A 22029-nucleotide genomic window follows, 5' to 3' on the forward strand; every position below is an offset into this window, starting at 1 on the left:
TAAAAAATTATTTAGTATTTTTTATTTATAGAATTAACTAAAAAATGAAATTTCTTATACAATAATAAAATTATCTAAATTATTAATTGAAATATACTTTTAACATCATTAAAAATTATTAATTGACTTGATAATTTATTAATAAAATGAGCGATTTGTTATGGAATTATAAAACTCAGGGGGTGGAATGTAATTTCCAAAACCACAAAGGGTGATTCGTATTTTAATCAAACCTCAGGGCTAATTCTATTTCCACACACTAATTTCATGGGTAATTCTACTTCCACACACTAATTTCATGGATAATTCTACTTCCACACACTAATTTCACTTAGTTCACGCACTTAATGAAAATTTTCATTAACACAATTTTATCCTATAATAAAAATACCATAATACCCTCATTTTCTTCTACTCAAACCCTATTTCTAAAATATCACACACAATTAGACTCTGTTTGGTATAGTTTAAAATATGTTTTTTAAAAAAAAATAAAATAAAATTCTTATTTCAATATGGTTTCATCTTTTTAGGGGTAAAAAAATTTTAAAATGTAAAAATATTTTTTTAGTATTTATTTTTGTCAAATTAATTTATATTTTTCTCATAAAAATTTCAAAAAATTGAATCAAAAATTAAAACCAAACATAGCCTTAGGGTTTTAAAATTGAAAAGGATGGTAATATTGGAAGATAGAGATGTGTATTGAGAAATTATATATTTTTATAATGTGTGTACTGAGAAAGTGTTCATTAAGTATGTATATTGAGAATAATTAGTATGTGGAAATAGAATCACCCTATGCACTAGTTGTGTTTATAATTATTTATATATATGTGAATTGTAATTTTTAAATGTTTTTTTTTTTGGGCACACGGAAAAAGAAATATAACAAATGCAATATATCTTCAATCAATTATTTTATGTTTGCTTTTATTCAAAATTTACAAAATAATGTATGGGCAAAATTTATAACTAAATTAATTCCTAACGACATTTTGCTTACTTCTATATAAATACTTAAAAAAATAAACCTCAAAAAGGTAGTCAATATAATATTATACATTAAGTAAAAAATGTAATTAGCAATTATACTTACATAAATTTACTATAGTTTTAATTTCAAATTTAAAAAAAAAAATTAATTTAAAAACATTTTATTTAGTTAGTACCAAATTGAATTTTCTTAGTAAAAGGGAAAGTTATAAAATTTTGTTACAAATTTTTAAATGTCTATTGTTAAACATTATATTCTACTTGCTTGTTTGTTTACTTACTTGCTTTGGGAGTTTTGATCTTTGATCTTTGATCTTTGCTTCACATTTATTGTATTGTTTTATTTATTTTTCTTCTTTTTACTTGATTTTTGCATGATATTTTTTTTATAATGCATCTTCGAGTATATTAGTGAAAATATTATATACTTAAAATGAACAAAATTGCAATATATATATATATATATATAAAGTAAGTAATTGCCCAAAACTAAAATTACTTTAAGAAAAAATAAACAATAAAAAAAATGAAATTGTTTAAAATGAAAAATGATTTACTTATTCATTTATTTATTTTTAAAAATAAACTTTTAAATAAAACAAAAAAAACTATATAAAAAAAATACAAAAATCAAACATAAAATATAATATAAAAAATCAATGAATTATATGATTTTCAATAAGTGAGACTCATAAATAAATTTTGTAAAATCTTATTTACTTATATACCTTTTGTATATGTTTTTTGTGCTTCTAAACCCAATAATGACATTGAAATAGTCTACACTTCTTGTATTAGGTCCATCTAATAGTTTTAGCAAATATCGATGTAATAAATTTCATAATACAAAACCTAAACAATTGTGAGACAAAGTTTCAAAAAAAAAAAAAAAAAAAACGTTCAATGATGATGTAGAAGCACACTTGATATTTTAATTGGAGGTATCACCAGATAAATCGTCATAGAAAATGAATACAACATTCATTATTCATCACAACAATTACATAACTCAATATATAATTTTAATGTCTCTCATTTTTCCACATGTCTAATTCTCTATCAATAAAATGAATGCATGAACAAAAAAAATGAATCATTTGAGAAAACAATAAGATGTGGCTTGAGAACTTTCAATGTTGAATTCTATTAATCAATAGTTATTAGGCTTCAATGGTCGGTTTGTAATATTTGTTAGTCATTAAAGTTGGGTTCTTTGATTTCATCAATATTCACTTGATAATTTGAAAGTGGACACGTGTCAAGCCTTTACACAAACACTTGACACATTTTTTGAGCATTATTAATGAAATGCACAATGTAATTTTTTTTTTATTGCAATTGCAACATGTTATTTTTTAATAAAAATTTATATTTATTTTAGATTTTTTTAATACACAAATTATTTTTTTTAGATTTTTTTTATAAAAATAATTTAACAATTTCATCACTAACCATAGTGTGTGAGAGAAGTTGAAAATGGTGCGACAGTAGGTATGGGAAAAGTAAAAAAAAGCTTGAAAAATTTAGCCAAAACCTCACTATTAGACCCTTGTTTAGTGAAAAGGGCATCCCAATTTATTTTGTTTCATAAACCTCTTAAGGAGAAAACACATAATTGAGTAAGAATAAAGTAAATTTTTTTTTTTGGACAATATTACCAGAGTAACATGTTACCGTGAATCAGAGTAACATGTTACTGTCAGACAAAGTAACATGTTACTATAAGACAGAATAACATGTTACTGTCAAATAAAATAACATGTTACTGTTTAAGAATTTCATAATCAACCTGGATTTTATTTGATAGATCATATTTGTTGAACTTTTCAATGAATTTTTTTTATGCTTGTCCTTAATGCATTAAAATTTTATTGTGAGAGAGTTTTGATCAAATCCCCCAAAAGACTTACGGGTTAAGAGAAATTAATAAATGTTGAGATTTTTTTTTGTAAACAAAAAAATTAAAAAATTAAGATTGAGATATTGAAATTCTTACCAGGCTTGTGAGTTACCAATCTCATTTTCCTTATATACCAGCGAAAAGAAGAAAAATGGATAAAAATAAAAATGTAAAACAAATCAAATTTTATATCAAACAGAGCCTAAATACATTCTTAATTTTTCATCTATTACTTCGGGATGTATTATGACTGTAAATTAAAGTGGCACGTGATAGGATCTTTTTGACGTTCACTATTTTTTTTTTTTGGATCCGAATTGACATTCACTATTAGGCAGTGAATTATTGTTATATATCATTACTAAGTTGAATAAAAATAAGAATCTTAATGATATTAAACTTAACCTAATCAAGAAAAATAATTCTGGATTAAAAAATATGTTAGACAAACCTCTCCTAAACGCAAAAAAAAAAAAAAACCTGAGAGAAGATATGACACTCTTTTATAAAAATAAAAAAAACACTCATGAGGGAGAAATATTTGTAACACCCAAACAAATCACAAAAAATTTACAAAGACATTTACAAATAAAATTAAAATACTTTTGTAACTACACTCGTAATAATTTGTGTTTTTTATTTATTTATAACAAAGATAGTATGCTGATATGTTAATAGTTAAATTACAACACAGGCTAATATTTTTCTATTGACTTGAATCTGAGATGTTATCATGACATGTAAGTATACTTTCCATGACCACTTGATTACAAACTCAAGTACATAATAATTTAAATTAGACACTGATTTTTTTTTACACGTATTTTGTAAACTTTTATGTGCCCATAACACTATTGCAATTGTGTTTTTTTTTTTTTTTTTTTTGGGATACATCGGAAAGAATGATCGCAATATATATGGATATATCTCATGGATTTGAATAACGTTGCTTATGTGACCCATGGGTCCTCTCCATGACCCGTAAATAGTTCGTTTTAGTTGGGTTTTGTAGGGCCCATACAAATTGGGTTTGAAGGGATCTAAAGTCCAATGTTGTTGTAGGATGACCATTATAACTGGGCTTGCTTGGTACGGCTCAAGTCAGTCAAACAAATTAGTCCTGGTCAGTCAAGTTTGCTAGGGATTTTATAGGCCCGTTTTTATTTGCGGGCTGGTCTTGTGTATAAATCTAAAGCCCGGCCCAATCTATTATCAATTACTTAAATGTTTTGGACCATAGTTGTATTTGGCATTTTGGCCCATTTGTTGTAATTTTTGAGAAATTAAAAGTAGATAATTTGAAATAGTCAAAAAAAAAAAAAAGTTTAAAAGCTACTATAAATTATTATATTATTCTTTTCATTTTTTTCACATATTTTTAAAGAGAATCAAAAAAATTAATTAAAATAATCAATTCCTAAATGAGGTAAGAATCTTTGGTTTAAAACCATTCAAACATCACTTTTCAATAATTACAACGTTTGCCACGTAAGGTATGAGAAAAAGTTGCATTTCGGCACAAAGTTAAACTCTCAAAATAATTTCTAAAAAAAGCTCCCATAAATGAAAATAAATTAATGTAGGACCATTATTTTTATGTAATGATAATAAAATCTGATAAGAAATCCATAATACATTTATTTGTAAAATCTATTCATAATTACATTAGAGGCTTAAAAGTCAAATCCAATCATTAATCAGGCTTGGGAGGTCATGGCTGGGCAGAGGGTTTTCTGGCATGAGATCTTATCTTTTTGTCCTAATATATTTTCATTTATTAAATTATGGCTTAACATGTAAGTATTTTGATATTTTTACTTAATTTAATGATCAAAAGTGTATTGAAATAAGGAGACGAAAGAATTTAGAAAAAGAGGAACACATTGGCCGGTATAATCTATCATAAAATAGCTTGTGATAGAGAGATAAAAAGATTCAAAGAAAATTGAACATTGTTTGGTATAATATGTCATAATTAGGCCCCCCAAAAAAACATTTAGGAAAACCATTTCCTCCAAATGTATAATCTCCATCATGTGATTTATAGATTTTTTTTTTTTTTTAAATTTAAACAAAAAGGCACAAGTAGTTAACCATACGCAAAGTCACAAAATGGAGCTTACAAAGAGAGCAAGCAAAAGTCGTATATAGTGCTTTGAGGCCAAGCAAAACAAGCACTTGAGAGAGAGATAAAGAGAGTGCATGAGATTCAAATCCAATTACGAACACAATGCACCCCCAAAATGTAATTCTTTAGTCAAAATTTGCATTCGAAGCCATAATGGTTAACTTGGCACTTTTTGAAACTAAAAGCAACCATCTACATCTTCACAAATTTAAAAAAAGAAGAAGAGGAGAGTCAATATTAATGTAATTAAATTATTAAAAAATGTACATATCATCACAATGAAAAATTCCTCATTATTTTGACCAAAGTGAATACTATTGTGCTAATAGCTAAATTGTTGATATTTTATTATAATTTCACAGTGTGTACTTTTTTTAAAATTTTTTGAAATAATCACATTATCTTATCATATATTGTGTATATCGTATTATATGTTATCATTACGTTAATACAATAATATATAACATGTTATATAGTATATGAAATACGGTAAGATAACGTAATAATCATAATATTCAATAGGTCATTAAAAAAAAAAGAGACAATATGGTCATTGATCGGAGAAAAATATTATTTACACCAAAAATTTATGCATAAAAACTCTCACATGAGGATGGTTTCCACATAAGTCTCACATATGTATATCATACTTTTATGTGAGAGTTTTTGTGCCTTCTATGCATATAATATTGCTATTGATTGAATAGGACTTTGATTGTGTGAAAGAAATAGTAATTAATTGCATATTTTTTTATTTTATTTTATTTTAATGATAGGTGCAAAGAAAAAAATGCACACTTAAATATTTCAAAGGTGACGAGGATTACAATTAAAATGAATTAGAACTGTACAATTAGATTTTCGTTTTTGTATTAGAAAAATGCTTGGGAGCACTAATTAGTGCTCCCACTAATTAGGTGGCAGTGGGTCCCGTCATTAATGATGTGATGTTTTGGTCTTGGAGTTGTGTTTTTTTTATTTTTTTTTATTTTTTTAATGCATTAGTGCTATTAGAGGTGATATTTTTAATGTGATGAATCATTGTTGTTTGTATTATTATTATTGCCCATAAAACAAGTCACAAAATGTTAGGCACTATGAATCCACTTTTATTCGTGAGGCGTGAGAAATGCACTTAAAGCAACGACTCCAACTCAATCCCCACCTGCCTAACTGCGTGTTTACCTCCCCACCCCCACAACACCAAGCCTCCACACTTTCCTCACTTTCCAACTTTGAAAACTTTACACAATTCATAGACTTACCCAACACAACACATGATCACAATCAAAACCAAGAAAAAACAACACAAACACAACACATCTCATCTATGATATCTACCCTCTTTCTGTGATCACAACCACCAAAAATGGCCTTGAGCAACACCACCAAGCCCAAGAAACCTATCATCTCCATCCAATCCAGCCTAGCCACCACTCTCTTCTTCATTGTCCTCTTCACCATCCCAGCCCTCCTCCTCCTCCACACCCCCACCACCTCCAACTGCACCACTCTCTCCACTCAATCCAAGGCTTGGTCCGGCGATCTACGCACAGCCGAATTCGCCTGGAACCACCTTGTATTTGCCGATGCCACCCCTCCGCCGGTCAAACTAAAAATCGCAGTTTTTTCCCGAAAATGGCCTATTGGCTCCACCCCAGGCGGCATGGAGCGTCATGCGCATACCCTCCACACCACCCTAGCCCACCGTGGCCACGAGGTCCATGTCTTCACATCGCCAGTAAATGACATCAGCCTGACTAAATTGGATCATCCTACGGTCGAGGATGGTCCAATTTTGTCTCCCATCATTCACTGCCACGAGGGCAGTGAACCAGGGAGGTGGCGTTACAACAAGGCCTGGGAGCAGTTCGAGGAAGAGAACCACCGCCAACCGTTCGACGTGGTTCACTCAGAAAGCGTGGCACTTCCTCACTGGCTAGCCCGCAACCTCCCCAACCTCGCTGTCTCGTGGCACGGCATAGCCCTGGAGAGCGTCCATTCCTCGATTTACCAAGACCTGGCTCGCCGGCCTGAGGAGCCAATTTCGCCCGAATTCAACAAGAGCCTACATGGGGTGATCCCAAAAGTACTCAATGAAATCAAATTCTTCAAAAACTACCAACACCATGTTGCTATAAGTGACAGTTGTGGTGAAATGTTAAGAGATGTGTATCAAATCCCAAGCAAAAGAGTTCATGTGATCATCAATGGAGTCAACGAAGAAGACTTTCAAGAAAATTCAAGTTTAGGTTTTGAATTTAGATCAACCATAGGGGTCCCACAAAATGCAAGCTTAGTTCTTGGTGTAGCAGGAAGACTAGTGAAAGACAAAGGCCACCCACTCCTCCATGAAGCCTTTTCCAAGCTCAAAAACCGCCACCCCGATGTCTACCTGGTGGTCGCCGGAACGGGACCATGGGGGCAGCGATACGAGGATTTGGGTTCCCAAGTCATAGTCTTGGGGTCTATGAAACCATCTGAATTGAAATTTTTTTACAATGCTATTGATATCTTTGTGAACCCAACTTTGAGGCCTCAGGGACTTGATTTAACTCTCATGGAGGCCATGATGAGTGGGAAACCGGTGATGGCTTCGAGGTTTCCGAGCATAAAAGGGACTATTGTGGTTGATGATGAGTTTGGTTTTATGTTTGCTCCGAATGTGGAGTCGTTGGCGGCGGTGTTGGAGGCGGTGGTGGCAGAAGGGGCGGAGAGGCTGAGCAGGAGGGGGAAGGCTTGCCGGAGTTATGCAGCTTCCATGTTCACTGCACGTAAAATGGCTTCGGCTTATGAGAGGTTGTTTCTTTGTATCAAGAATGAAACATTTTGTTCCTACCCTAGGTTTTAAGGTTTTGTTTCTTAATGGTTTTTGTAATTTTTGAATGCCTTTGTTATTCAATGAAAAATTCTAACCATACAATTTTTTTTTTCTTTAATGCATATCCTAACTATATAACATGATATAATTACATTAGTGAAACAACAATATATAGTTTTTTAAAAAGTTCTTAAAATTTTAAAATTAAATAAGTAAATTTTAAATAGTGTGAACGAAATCTATTTAAAAAGTTTCAACTAGTTTTCTATCTGTGATCTTCTCTGTTATTTTATTCTGAGTGATCTTCTCTGCTATTTCATTGTGAGCAGTTTACTTTTTGTTTTATTTATTTTTTCGGTTTGATTTATTGCGATACAAAAATTATGGATTTTTCCTTTCACTATGTTATTTTCTATTTATGGAAAACTTGTTTATTCAATTTTATTTATACAGAGTAAATACAAAAAAGACATTATTATTCTAATATAAAAGTTAGACTAACTTTTCGAATACACATGACAATCAATTAAAATATCTAATGCAATTTTCTTTTACATCTTTTTTAATTATTAATCAATCATCTTTTTTACACATTACTGGATCTAAAAAGTGAGTATATAAAGTGAGATCTAATATCAAATGACACAGTAATTAAACATTAACATCTCTACACAATTTATATGCTTCTCTGAATGTTTACTTGAACCTTAATCAACTTATTAAATCATAAATCAAGCTGAGTAGAAATCCGATCCTTCTCAAACCGATCATAAGCAGGACGAGTTCTCAAGAACAACATCACACTCGATCCTACTCCCAACACAGAAATGCATCCCCACCATACAAACGTCAAGAAATAGCATTTTCTCCCCATACACACCACAGAATCGGCTACGATGCTCTGAAAGCTCGGGCTCGCATTGGCATCGTAAACTAGGGCGGCGAGGAGGCCATAGACAAGTGATCCGACAGGGATGTTGGTGATGAGGATGTTGTGGTTGACGCCAACGCTGTTGGGACCGAACAACTCTGATGTGACTGAGACTGCTGCTGCGAATATGAAGCCAGAGCTCAGCCCGATCAGGGCGGTGCCTGCGTGGAGCGCAGTGGCGCTGCCTGATATGGCTAGCAAGAAGAAGGCGATCGGGGTTGGGAGTAATGCTATGGCTAGCCACCCTGTCCTTGCAAAATAGACCTTCCTGCACAAATAAAAGGTCTTGTTTAGTTCTATCAAATATCATGTAAGAGGATTGCGTTAGATTCTATGATTAGATTTCGTGCAAATATATGAAGCACGAAAATTCCATTACAGTCACCATAGTAGGGTTGGACACATTTCAAAAATTGACATATCAGAACACATGTCAAACATGTTACATGGCATGTGTAATTTGTTTTTTGTGTTAATTTATTCATTATAGGTCTAATTTTATCAATTTTACTCATTGTTATGGCATTCAAAAGAATTCGAAAGAAAGTTGGATAACTTACACACGCAAGAAGTCCGGGGCAGCAGAAAGCAACCGGCCAAAGAAGGAGAATGAAGAATAGAGTGTGATCAGAGTTGAGGTCTTAGAACCTTGTCCAAGTGACTCAGCGATCTGCCCAAGATTGTTACTATACACTAGCCCGATTGTACCTCCACAAAAATATGCAATGTAGTATAGCCAAAAATCTAACCTTCGAACCAGCATCTGTGCTTTGTGCTCTTCCCCGAGCATCACCAACCGGTCTTTCTCCATCACATTCTCACAACACCCTTCACACCCTCCACCACGCAGTCCAGTCATTCCATAGGTGGATCCAATGCTATCAACAACACTTGCAATCCCATTCCCCAAACTACTAGTCTCGCGGGTAATGAGTTCTTTGTGCAACTCAAGATCGTCAACATCAACAAGAACGAAGCCCGAGCCTTCAAGGCGAAAGCTTGAATGGATCGTACGATGAAACCAATCACGAGCATAGACAATGCCAGGGATGAATAAGGGGAAGATGAGGAGAAAAATGGCACCGCCAAATAGGAGATGGGCTGTTGAGGCGTCTGTTGAATTGAAGAAGAGTAGATAGATGCCAGTGACAACGGCTAGGAGGTTTAAGAGGAGGAATATGAGGGAGTCACGACGAACAGCATCGGGAGGGAGGGGGTTGAGAGGGGGTTGGCGGAGAATTGGGATGAGAGCAGCAATGGAGGTGATTAGGGGAATGGTGGCATTGAGAAGAAGGTAGAGTTGGGTGGATGATGGAGCGATTGAATTGGCAGCAAGGGTGTATAAGGCTGCGCTTACGCCATTGAAGCTCACAGTGAGAGAGATTGCAAGGGGTCGATTAGCTGGGAAATTTCGATTGCAGAGGATGAAACAGACAGTGTTGAACCAGCAAATGCTGCATCCAGCCAACAAACAGAGAAGGAATACCTGTCACAAGTTAGAGAATAACCGTTCTTATTGACAGCAAAATTGCAAAATTTCACATTATATCAAACCTATAAAAATTCATAATTTTAAAATTTCGCTTTTGAAACTATTTACAATTTGGAAATACTACTTTCACACTTTCAAAAGGATGAACATTTTGCAAAATTGTGAAATTTCGCATTATATCAAAATTATAAGATTTCAAAATAATTCCGTGATAGTCACACATGATCTCCAACTGAAAAAAAAAAAAAACGATTATGATGCAATAAACAACTTGATATTCTTACATTTTAAAACGTATAAAACAGTCATAAATCATAAAAAAATAAATAAAAAAAGAGACTTTATCTCATAACATTCTTTTCATGTGAGACTAGATAAGTTAATATATTTTTCATGGACCTACCACATTTTTCTGATATAGAACAATTTAATCAAATTAACATTTCAGCCAGCAAAACCCATAAAGAAAACCAAGGATTTTGGTTGAATTGCCAAATGAAAAGTCATGAAAGAGCTTACTGTAACTAATAAAAATTGCCCAGTTACATGTACTACAAATCATGAAGGACAAAGATCAAAGATTTTGATGAAAGATTTACATTTCTTTTTAAAAATCGGGTCATCATGAGTCTTGAACTCAGGCGTTATGCCAGGTAAAGGAACATCTCATCCACTAGACCAACCCTTTGGTCTCTACAAATTCAAAACTTGAAGGGTCTAACAACTCCAATAAATTAGAAGGCAACAATCAATCTTTATGAGTCATCGGTGCTGATACTGGTAGCATAATAAACTAATAAACGAAGTGGGCACAATGATGTTGATATATAGTTGTGGCATATCCCAAACTACCTTTAATGCCTTTGGCACTTACTTGTAAGATATTAAATTCAATAAATACGCAGTGTTTGTTCAAAATTGAAACCATATGAGAAACTCTATCAACCTACATCAACCTACATCACCAAGTCAGTTTTCTTGAGGTTTCTTTATTTATATATATATTTTTAGCAGCTTCTTGAAGTTTCTTTATGCCAATGCAAATGCTGCTTAGCTTTGCTACTTGCACATAATTGGTACAAGGAATAGAGACAATGGTGTAAGTCACACACATTGTCTATATTCTATGCATTAATTATGTGCACAGTTTTACTACTTTCACAGAATTAATGCACGTAATAGAGTGTGTAAACAATCACACTTTTATCTCTATTCAGAGTACATAGTTATGACACGGTATGGGACAGAAATAATTACATGAAAGGAGAGAAAATTTGGGATAATGAAATGGACAACAACATTTGCATTACATTTAGCTTGGTGCACTTTTACACAAATACAGTCCTATATATTAACCAGTGTCTTATACATGCTTAGTGAAAATTTGGGAGCCATTATGAAGAAGAGGCCAAAGATGGAACTCCATTAAACGAAAATAAATATAAATAAAAAAGTATCACTCACATCCCCTAATACTAGTAATTTGTTAGAAATGCAATATCAATTTTACAAATGCATCAAATTTATAGTCCTTAACTAGTAGGGGCTGTTTTAGGTAGGTAACTAGTAGGGGGTTGACTAATACATAATGCACACATTAAATAATACAGTTTGACTTTTTTGGCTATTTTAACTCCAGTTAAAAAGTTCATTTGTGTTGACTTTTTTGATTTTTTTTGACTTTTATGAGAAAAAAAATAAAATGATCATGATTTAGATATAACATTTTATCTTATTGACTTTTCAACTTATTTATCTTTTAGCCCCGTTTGGGGACATACCTTTTTAGCCAAAAAGTCAAAAAGTTACATGTTTAGCCAAAAAGCCAACAATTCATACCAAAAAGTCAAAGATTCTCTTTTCTCTTTACTTTTTGCATATCTTTTCGTAATTAGCCAAAAAGTCATGCCAAACATATAAATTTTTTTTACCTACATGTTTAGCCAAATAACTAAAAAATTATTAAATTAACCTATTTTCAAACGAGGCTTTTGTAATTAATTTAACCAAAAATCCACATTTCAAACGAGTTTGACTAGGAATTTTTCAATATAGCAATAATGGAATGCATTTAGATAAAAACTAATAAAAAAATAAAATGTGTGGACAGATTTATTTTGAGTGCAACTCACCCCGCATCAAATTTGAACCATTTCCATATATTTAATTTTTTGAATATTTTTCAAAATACTTTTTTCTCACTATATAACTTTGAAAAATGTCTCAGACCTCCGGTAGGGGTCACTGGGGGTCATGAATGGAGGCTTCCCATTGATAAAAAAAAAAAAATTTTTTTTTTTTTTTTTTTTTTTTTTTTTTTTTTGGTGATTTGGACGAACGGGGGACTGCTAGGGGTCATAGGGGTCTGTAGCAAAGTTATATAACTTTTCCGGTTTTCATATATTCTACCGACATGACACAACGTATAATTGTGACATATGTGCAGTACATTTTCCATATATATAATATGACACGCACATCATGAGTGAGTTTGGTTCTTTCCTTCTCCCCCCACCCCCGGGTCAAAATGAAAGTAAGTATCTGAAAAGAGTAATATTAAAAGTTTAAAATATTTTACTAAATGTTCTATCAAATATTTTACATGGACATAAAATCCACACTATGTGGGGGCTTGAGATTCCACACCTATGTGAGATATTTAGTATAATATTTGGTAAAATATTTGAGGTCCCTAATATTATTCATTTAAAAAGTACGGACAAAAATACAGATATAAATATGGATACGGACACGACACGCGATAATTTTAAATAAACAGGGACATAGACATAGCAGAGACACAATAATAAAATATGTTTTAATATATTTTTATTTGCTATATAGATTAATATTACACCCACAAACAATCAATATTAATAAAAAAATAACTCTAATTCTATATTTTTTTTAATAAAAAAAATTGTTAAATTAACACTTACAGTTTATATCATTTTCTATAGATGATCTATTAAATATTTAAATCTAAGAAAAAAATAATAAATATTCAACAGAAACACTAAAGAAAATGAGGAAAAAGACAACTTTGAGTGTGTCCCTAAAATGTCCCCATCATGTTCCCTAAAAATGAATTAATTAAATAAAGAAATACACGATGTCACGTGCTCCATACGTGTCCCCGCGGTATCTGTGTGTCTAAAAAATATTCACGTATCCAACACAAACACAACACTTTTTTTTTTTTGAAGTGTCAATACTTCAAAACACGAATATCATTTGAAAAAACACATTCTTACTTTAATTTTAGAATCATTCAATGTCCAGTCATTGGGCTATTTTGAGAAGATGATTATAACAAGCTTTTTGGTTAAAAGCTGATCATAATCAACTTTTTGTGAGAGAGGGAAGTGAGTTATAATCTGGGAAGTGGATTATAACCCACTTCCCAAAAGACCCCATTACAGGGTGACTTTCTTGTTGCAACAACTTTTATGATCATGAAATTTACTGAGGGTATCTCATATCATATGTACTTTTAATTATGTTATATTTTTCTTCAGTTATGATTAATTTTCTTCTTTGATTATGACACTATTTTAAGATATTTGATTATGACTTTTTTATTTATTTTTAGTTATGATTAAGAAAGAATGAAAAAGGTATGTATAGTATACAATCCATATTTTCCTACTAGTATACATGTCCTCAAAAGGGTGTGTATCACAAATGTCATATTAAATTATTTTTGGTCATAATTAAAAAAAAATATGTCATAACCGATTTTTTAAATCATAACTAAAATAATAATCACAATATGTCATATAACCAATATCACAATAAATCATAACTAATATTACAATGAATAAATTAAATCATAATTAATACCATAATAGATCATATACAAAAGTCATAAACGTCATAATTAGAACATATAATATACACCCCAAATAAGTATGTATTATAGAATTTCCTTAAAATGAGTAGGGAACTTAAAAACTATTTTTTAAAAAATATCATACAACAAAGGGTTAGGATATAAATTAAAATTTGACATGGAGTGAGATGCATTTAGAAAGAATATATATGATCAATATAATTAATCAATTTTGTGAGCATGTGAATACTTTTTTATTGAGTGAGATGCAGTTAGACTCCCAGCCTTTGTCCATGTTCTTTCACGACCCGACTCTTTAGAATTATCTAGAAAGCCCTTTTATAAAGAGCAAATATTATAATGACACGTAAATTGTTACTTTCAAGAGTTTTCCCCTTACAATAACCATAAATTTTTTTCACATTTTTTTTTTTGGAGAATGAGATTGTGTGTTGGAGATAAGATTTGTTTAGAAAGTGATTATTTTAGCAATTTTTTTGTTAAAATATGAGATAAAAATATAAAAAGTATTTGGAAATAACTTTTTTATTTTGTACGAAAAAATATATAAACAACAGAAAAAAAAAAAATGAAGGATCTAACTTTTTTATGTAACTTTTGGACTTATAAATTTTTTTAACAATTTTTTGAATTTTTTTGGATAAAATCTTAAGTTTCCAAATCACCTTGGTATAATGTGAGTAAATTTGAATCATAGATTGATTTTTCTTGGTGAATTTACTAAAAAATGTGGATGTGTAGTAGTGTTTTTATGTTTGGGAGCCCACAGAAAAGAAAGAAAGGATACATAAGAGAAGAGAGGAAATAAAAGAAGAGAAAAGAATGCACTTTCTTTTTTTTTTTTTTTTTTTTTGTTTGGATAAATAAAAAAGATAATAATTTTTATCTTATCTTTTTTAGTTAAATAAAAAAAAATAAATTATTTTGTACTATATTACCAAAATAACTTTTTATAGGTACCATTTTCTTTATTTTTCTTATATTTAAAAAGATAATTTTGATATTATAAAAAATAATAATTAATTTTTTTCTCTCTCAATCTCTTCATCTTTTGAGATATATTAAAATAATAGTTACAAGACAAATGAGTTTATTTGTATTTCTTTTTTAGCGCTGTTTGGGAAGTTTGTTTTTTGATTTTTTTTTTTCATTAAAAGACAAATTGGTTATAAAATCAAAAAAACAAATCCAAATAAAATATTACATTAAATCTTGTAATTATTTCACTTTTTCTTTCACAAATATCACATCAAATCACAAAACAACCCAACTATCTTCTCAAACACAAAAAAAAATTTCTCTAATAATATCCTACAACTAAAAAAACTTACAAAAAAAAAAACCTAATTCCCAAACATCCAATTTATTTCATCTCATTTCTTCTTTACTTTATCTAATCATTTGATATGATTTTTTTTTAAAAATGATTAACTTTTTCTTATGTCCACATTTTAACATAAAAGAACTTGAGGGATTCGTGGAGTTCATTATAGGTCTCGTTTTGATAATTTGAATCGTTTATTTTTTAAGACCTGTTGACTAAAATATTTATGCAACAAATTAAAATGACCAGAGATAATATATTTGAATTAAATTTGTATTACAAAAAATACATGGTTATTCTTAAAGTTATATTTATCATCAATTTATTTAAAATAAATATGATTCAAACATATAACCACCGATATCCAATTATCTTAATTTTTTATATAAATATTTTACATAATAAGTCAAAAAGAGATTTAAATTACCAAAATTAATTTTAAAATAGACCTAGCAAGTCCAAACGTCCTAAAATTTTACTCCTAAATGCATTTCTTTATATTCTTTCCAAATCACTCCATCCAAAGCGGTAGATTCACTTACAAAGATGTAAAATATAATATAACAACAGGAGCTTTTTTGATAAATCTTTTTTCTAATAGCTTTATTCCATTCAACCCATATTTTTTTGACTATTCCATTAGGACCTATTTGAAGTAAGAAGACCAAAATACCCTTTTATCTACTTATGTTCCATTTAGTTCACATTTATTTTTTATGTTTCAATAAGTTCTATGGGTGATATAATTACCAAAAATATCCCTAATGTGAATGTTCACATCGTCAATGTGAATGTTCACACTGTTAATGTAAATGTTCACACCATCAATGTGAATGTTCATATCATCAATGTGAATGTTCCTATTTGAGGTAAGAACACCAAAATACCTTTTTCATCTACTTATGTTCCATTTAGTCCACATTATTTTCTTATATTTCAATAAGTCCTATGAGTGACATAATTACCAAAATACCCCTAATGTGAATGTTTACATCGTCAATGTGAATATTCACACTGTCAATGTGAATGTTCATATCATCAATGTGTAGGGGTTCAGCCCACCCCGGGCCAGGGCCAACCCATGTAAAGCCTCGTGGGTGCTTGCCAAAAATCGGGCCGGGCCAGACCGCCCCATGGGCCAAAAAATTAGGCCTAGGCCCTAGCCTTGGCACAAAGGTATTCAGGCTTTGGGTGTCCCGGTGGGTCGAGCCAAGGGGCTTGGGCCTAGACTTGGGCTTGGGTCGAGCTTAGGTGAACCTCGCCATTTTTTTTTTAATTCTTTTTAATTTTTTCTTCCAAAATTTTATTATTTTTCACAAAAAAGACATCGGGCCTCTGGCGGGCCGGGCCTCGGGCCGAGCCTTAAATGGACCTTATGCGGGCCGAGCTTCAAAGTGATGGCCCAGGTCCTAGCCCAAGTTCTCGGGCTGGGTTCGGGCCCGGGCCCAAACGAGCTTACCCCGGGCCACGGGAGAGTTTCGGGTGGCCCACGGGCCGCGGGCCAATTTTACACTTATATCAATGTAAACATTCACATATCAATGTGAATATTCACATTGTCAACAAGTCGAACCCGGTCCGGGCCGCGGGCCAATTTTACAGTTCTATCAATGTTAATGTTAACATGTCAATGTGAATATTCACATTGTAAACGGGCTGGGTCGGGTCAGACTCGCTGGTGGGTTTCAGGCCGCCTACGTGCCGCAGGTCAATTTTACACTCCTATCAACATGAATGTTAATATGTTAATGTGAATATTTACATTGTCAACGGGCCGGGCCGGGTCAGGCCCGCCCCGGGCAATCCACGGGCCACGGGCGGGTTTCAGGTTGCCCACGGGGCAATTTTACACCTCTATCAATGTGAATGTTAACATGTCAATGTGAATATTCATATTGTCAACGGACTGGGCCCGCCCCGGCCCCGGGGCGATCTTCGGACCGCCCACGGGCCACGGGCCAATTTTACATTCTTACTAATGTGAATGTTAAAATATGAATATTTACATCATAAAATTGCTAATCGTTCAAAAAATATTTGTAAGGGTATCAAAATTAAATATAATGGCATAAGAGTGTAAAAAAAGAGTGTAAATCAAGAAAAAGAACTTTATGGAATAAAACTATATATACATGGGACTAAATGTGTTAATAAATTTCTTTATAGACTTTTTGAATTAAAACACTTCTAAATGAGATTTATCAATAAAAATCCCTATAACAATAGGTAATATCCAATTTAAATTTGTTCACACTTTGATAAATACGAAATGTAATTGTTTTAACGTTATGAATCTAATTTTTTAAAAAAATGTATTAAACTTACTTAAAATTACAAATTTAATTATTTTGAATTCAAAAAAGTTACTTTATTAATACACTAAACTAGCGTGTGAACAAAAATTCAACTCAAGTTGTGTCCTAGGCATTTAATTCCTACACAAATCAAGATAATGGTCCTCCTAATAAGGAATAAATTTAAGAGTAAAGGCATTCTAGCTTTTTCGGTGTTTAGAGTTTGTTTATTTCATAACAAATTTTTTTTTGGACTATTTTTATTTTTTTAAAAAAAATTAATCTTCTAGATTCAGTTTCCAAAAGTTAATTTTTTTTTAAAATTATAAAAAAATATTCAAACAGAAAAAAAAAAAACAATTTTTTCCCTTCTTATTTTGGCTTTTTCAATCTTTTTGAATTTTTTTTTTTTAAATTTACTTTTCATATTCGTCATAAAAGGATTTTTTTTACAAAAGATAAAAAAATCCAAAAAAAATAAGTAAATTTTGTATGGGTTGCCAAACACCCTAAATCAAAATTGTGATTGACTATTAAAGATCATGAACTTAAAAAAGTCCAAAATTATTGGGGAAAAAAAAAAGGAGAAGAAGAAGGAAAACCAGAGCAAGAGGCGTGAAGCGTGAAGAGCAAACATAAATCTAATTCATGAAACGGAATCAAAACAATCATGAAATCCATTTTTAATAGAGAAACAGAGAACACCCACATTCAACGACAGACTCAGATCAAATATATATATATATACACATACATACACATGCACACTCAAATAAAATCAAATATGTGTAAAATAAGTTGAAAATTCTCCAAAATTAAGCATCGAAAATCCCAAACCAAACCCTGCCCACAAATCCCATTTCCCATTTCATTCCAGAAATATCATCATTGCACAAAATCAGCAAACACACAGAGAGAGAGAGAGAGAGAGTAACTAACCACGAAATAAGGCAAGGCAATGATGTTCCGAATAACAAGCCATTGAAGTCCATATCCGAAGAGACCCATGAAAGCGGCGATGAACAAGACGACCCACAAGGGCAACCACATGGAGGCGAGCCCTGAGGACCACCCAAACACCTTTCCGAGGTCGGAGGCCACGGCGAGGTAGTTGAGCTGAACCTGAGAGATCCCCAACACCGCCTTCATCTCCGACGAGTAAGCCGAGAAATCGAAGTTGGTTCCAGTGAAGGCTTGGATCCATATAGTGGCTACCAGGATCATCCACTTCCGGGACTGACCCGCCATTCGAATCACCACCCTCAGCGCCGCCCCCAACGGAGGAAGACGGCGGCGGTGACGGTGGTTTCCGGCGACAGGAAGGTGGTTGTTGTTGGTGGTGGTGTGTTTGTCAATGTCTCTACGTGTTCTCATTTCTCATTTATAAACCGTCACTCGATTTTCACCTCTTTGCGATGGTGACTCGGAAATTTGACAATTTTTTTCCTCTTCTTTACTGTCTTTTCGTTTTGTAAAAATCTAATTTATTAAGGGTAAATTATAAATATCATGAGATTTGTCTAAAATATAAATTATTTTTTATAGTTTAAAAAATTATAAATATTTTATTGTTGAATTTTCTTATTTAATAAAATTAATTAAAAAAAATTTTTAATTGTTCTCTTATATAATAATAAATTTTTTTAAATTATTAATTGAAACATATTTATAATATCATTAAAAATTATTAATTGATTTGATGATTTGTTAACAAAAAAGCGATTTGTTATAAAATTAGAAATCTCATAGGGTGAAATGTAATTTCCAGAATCACGGGAGGCGATTTGTATTTTAATCAAATTTCAAGAGTGTATTTAAAATTTATCCATTTATATTAATAGTTTTATGCTTAATTTAGACATATACAGTATATGTATATAGGGTTTATCACGGGTTCCATTTCGATAATTCGAACAGTTTAATGTGTAAAGCTCATCAAGTATTTTATGCTTGTAAAAAATTATATTGATCGGATATCAGTAGCTTCTTGATCGGAACACATTTTTGTTAGATATTTGATCAATATAATTTTTTATAGGCATGAAATATTTGACAAGCTCTACATATTGACGCTTCAAATTATAAAAATGGAACCTATAATAAGTCCTACAAGCTCAATAATACCCTCTAATTTACACAATAGACTAAAAAGAAGCCTCTCCTTATATATGTACACATATAATTCTGGCTTTTTATAGATTAGTTTTATTTTGAATGTAGATTCTTTCATAATTCGTTTAATCACAATATTTTTATTTTATTTTTTTTGTGAATTATTCGATAATTTATTATAGAAAAAATTATAATAAAAAAATAAAGATTTAAGCCTATAAACTTTTAATTTTGTCAATTTAAATCGTAATTTTTTTGATTTATTTTCAATTTAAATCATTTAACTATTAAGTAAAATTGACAAAAAAATTATTTTAATCATTATACTCAATATAAATGTACGAAAAATATCTAAAATATTATTTTTTATTGATTTTAATAACTAAAATACTTTTTTTTCATTATTTTTACTTAACAAAAATAAACAAATAATTTAGATTGAGAACAAATCAAAAGATTAAAATTTAAATTGATAAAATTAAAAATTCATAATTTATTTTGTTAAAAAGATTTTTTTTTGATAGTATTTTGTTACAAAGATTAAAATTTAAGGTTTTTTTTTTTAAGTGTAAATTTTCCTTTATTATATTATCTTAATATTTCTGCAAAATTTATTTAGGATATGTTAAAATTATAAATTTATAGAATTTCTTTTTTTTTTTTTTAATAAAAAAGCATGAGGAGAAAATAAAGTAAAAAGAGTTTAATTAAGTTATTTATGCCATTTTATTTTGGAATAGACAGAGGCCTTGTTTGGTTTGTTTTTGTGAGAATTGTTTTTGAAAAAAAAATTCAAAATTTTGTTTGGTTTGTGATTTTTCTCAAAAAATTTTCAAAATCACTTTCTCTCTCTTATACATCAATCAATCACTTTTTCTCTCACTTCTTTCTTTTTCAATCACTTTTTCTTTCACACACATCTACTCAATTATAACAAAATATCAAATCATCCTAAACTCTCAAATTCTAAAACTATTTTCAAAATATATAACCAAACAAATCAAAAAATTTCTAAACTCACTCTCCAATTTTTTTTTTTTGAAAATCACTCGCTCAAAAACAAACCAAACACACCCAGGATCTCCAGTCTACATAATGGATTGAAATTTGGAATGTACTGTTGGGTTTGTGGGGCTTACCACGGGTCTTATTTCGATAATTTGAATTTTTAATGTGTACAGTTCGTCGAGAACTTTATACTTGTAAAAAATCATATTAATTGAAACACATTTTTGTTAATGGGAAATTTGATTTTAAAAATAAATTATTAACAAAAATATGTTCTAATCAAGAGATTATTGATATTCGATTAATGTAATTTTTTACACGTATAAAATACTTGACAAACTTTATATATTATATTCAAATTATTAAAATAAGACATATAATAAATCCCACAAATCTAACAATACACTCTAATTTATTAGGTGGATTGCAGGGAAACCTTACCCTTTTAGTTTTTGCACTTGCCGTCATACAACAAGAATGGAAAGAATGATATGCTCGTCAACTCATTGGAGCACAAAGGACAAATGATAATGAATATTTTGAGAGTTTCTTTCTTTTGATACTAATACAATAAATGAGCTTTGGGGCCATGTAAACTTTTTAGCTAATCAAAAAAACAAATGCAAATATAACATAATTATTAATAATTATTGGGGGGCATATTTTGTAAGCAGCAACATATGATTAAGGTGGCATCGAAGTGCTAGCCGAGATGTCACGTGTCCTGAATATGATGTCGAGATGATCTCGGTTGAGCCGAGGTTATCTATGAAGATGCCGGAATTCGGGGTAAACAGATAAGCTATAAGAGTCCTAGAATGGGGAATGACTTCAGCATGGATAAGGATAAAACTTTTAGAGAGTTTATCTTTATCTATTTGAGAGTCCATGATAAGAATTGAGCCAGAGTCCATTGAAGTTAGGCTTCTACAGGTATCATGTCAGTGTTATCTATAAAAGTAAGACACCCTCGTGGGTCTAAGGTACGCTTTTTGATATTCTGGCTAGTAAGTTAAGCACTAATTGTTGTCTTTGAGAGATAACTGAGTATTAACTTGATCGTCAGACTACCTCTGGGTGGAAGAACCACTGCCGGAGTCTTTTCTTTCCGTGACAGGTCGTACGGCCACAATCTATTCTGCTAGTATTCTCCAGTTGAGCACCTGTTTG

General features: G+C 31.1%; 2 protein-coding genes across 2 annotated transcripts; one reads left to right on the forward strand and one right to left on the reverse strand.

Annotated features, from left to right (window-relative positions):
- Positions 1–6127: 6127 nt before the first annotated feature.
- Positions 6128–7947, forward strand: LOC114309646 (UDP-Glycosyltransferase superfamily protein). The gene has a single exon (XM_028255436.2). It carries the CDS (start codon positions 6394–6396, stop codon positions 7873–7875), a length of 1482 nt encoding a protein of 493 aa, XP_028111237.2. The 5' UTR covers positions 6128–6393; the 3' UTR covers positions 7876–7947.
- Positions 7948–8343: 396 nt separating this feature from the next.
- On the reverse strand, positions 8344–19212 carry LOC114309645 (protein NUCLEAR FUSION DEFECTIVE 4). The gene is made up of 3 exons (XM_028255435.2): positions 18679–19212; positions 9337–10262; positions 8344–9044 (listed from the first exon to the last, which is right to left on the reverse strand). The coding sequence occupies exons 1-3, from the start codon at positions 19111–19113 to the stop codon at positions 8570–8572; spliced, it is 1836 nt and encodes a 611-aa protein (XP_028111236.2). The 5' UTR covers positions 19114–19212; the 3' UTR covers positions 8344–8569.
- Positions 19213–22029: the final 2817 nt, after the last annotated feature.

The sequence above is a fragment of the Camellia sinensis genome, chromosome 13 (genome assembly GCF_055761805.1).
Source record: "Camellia sinensis isolate YWXY chromosome 13, ASM5576180v1, whole genome shotgun sequence".
Taxonomy (NCBI): Eukaryota; Viridiplantae; Streptophyta; class Magnoliopsida; order Ericales; family Theaceae; genus Camellia; species Camellia sinensis.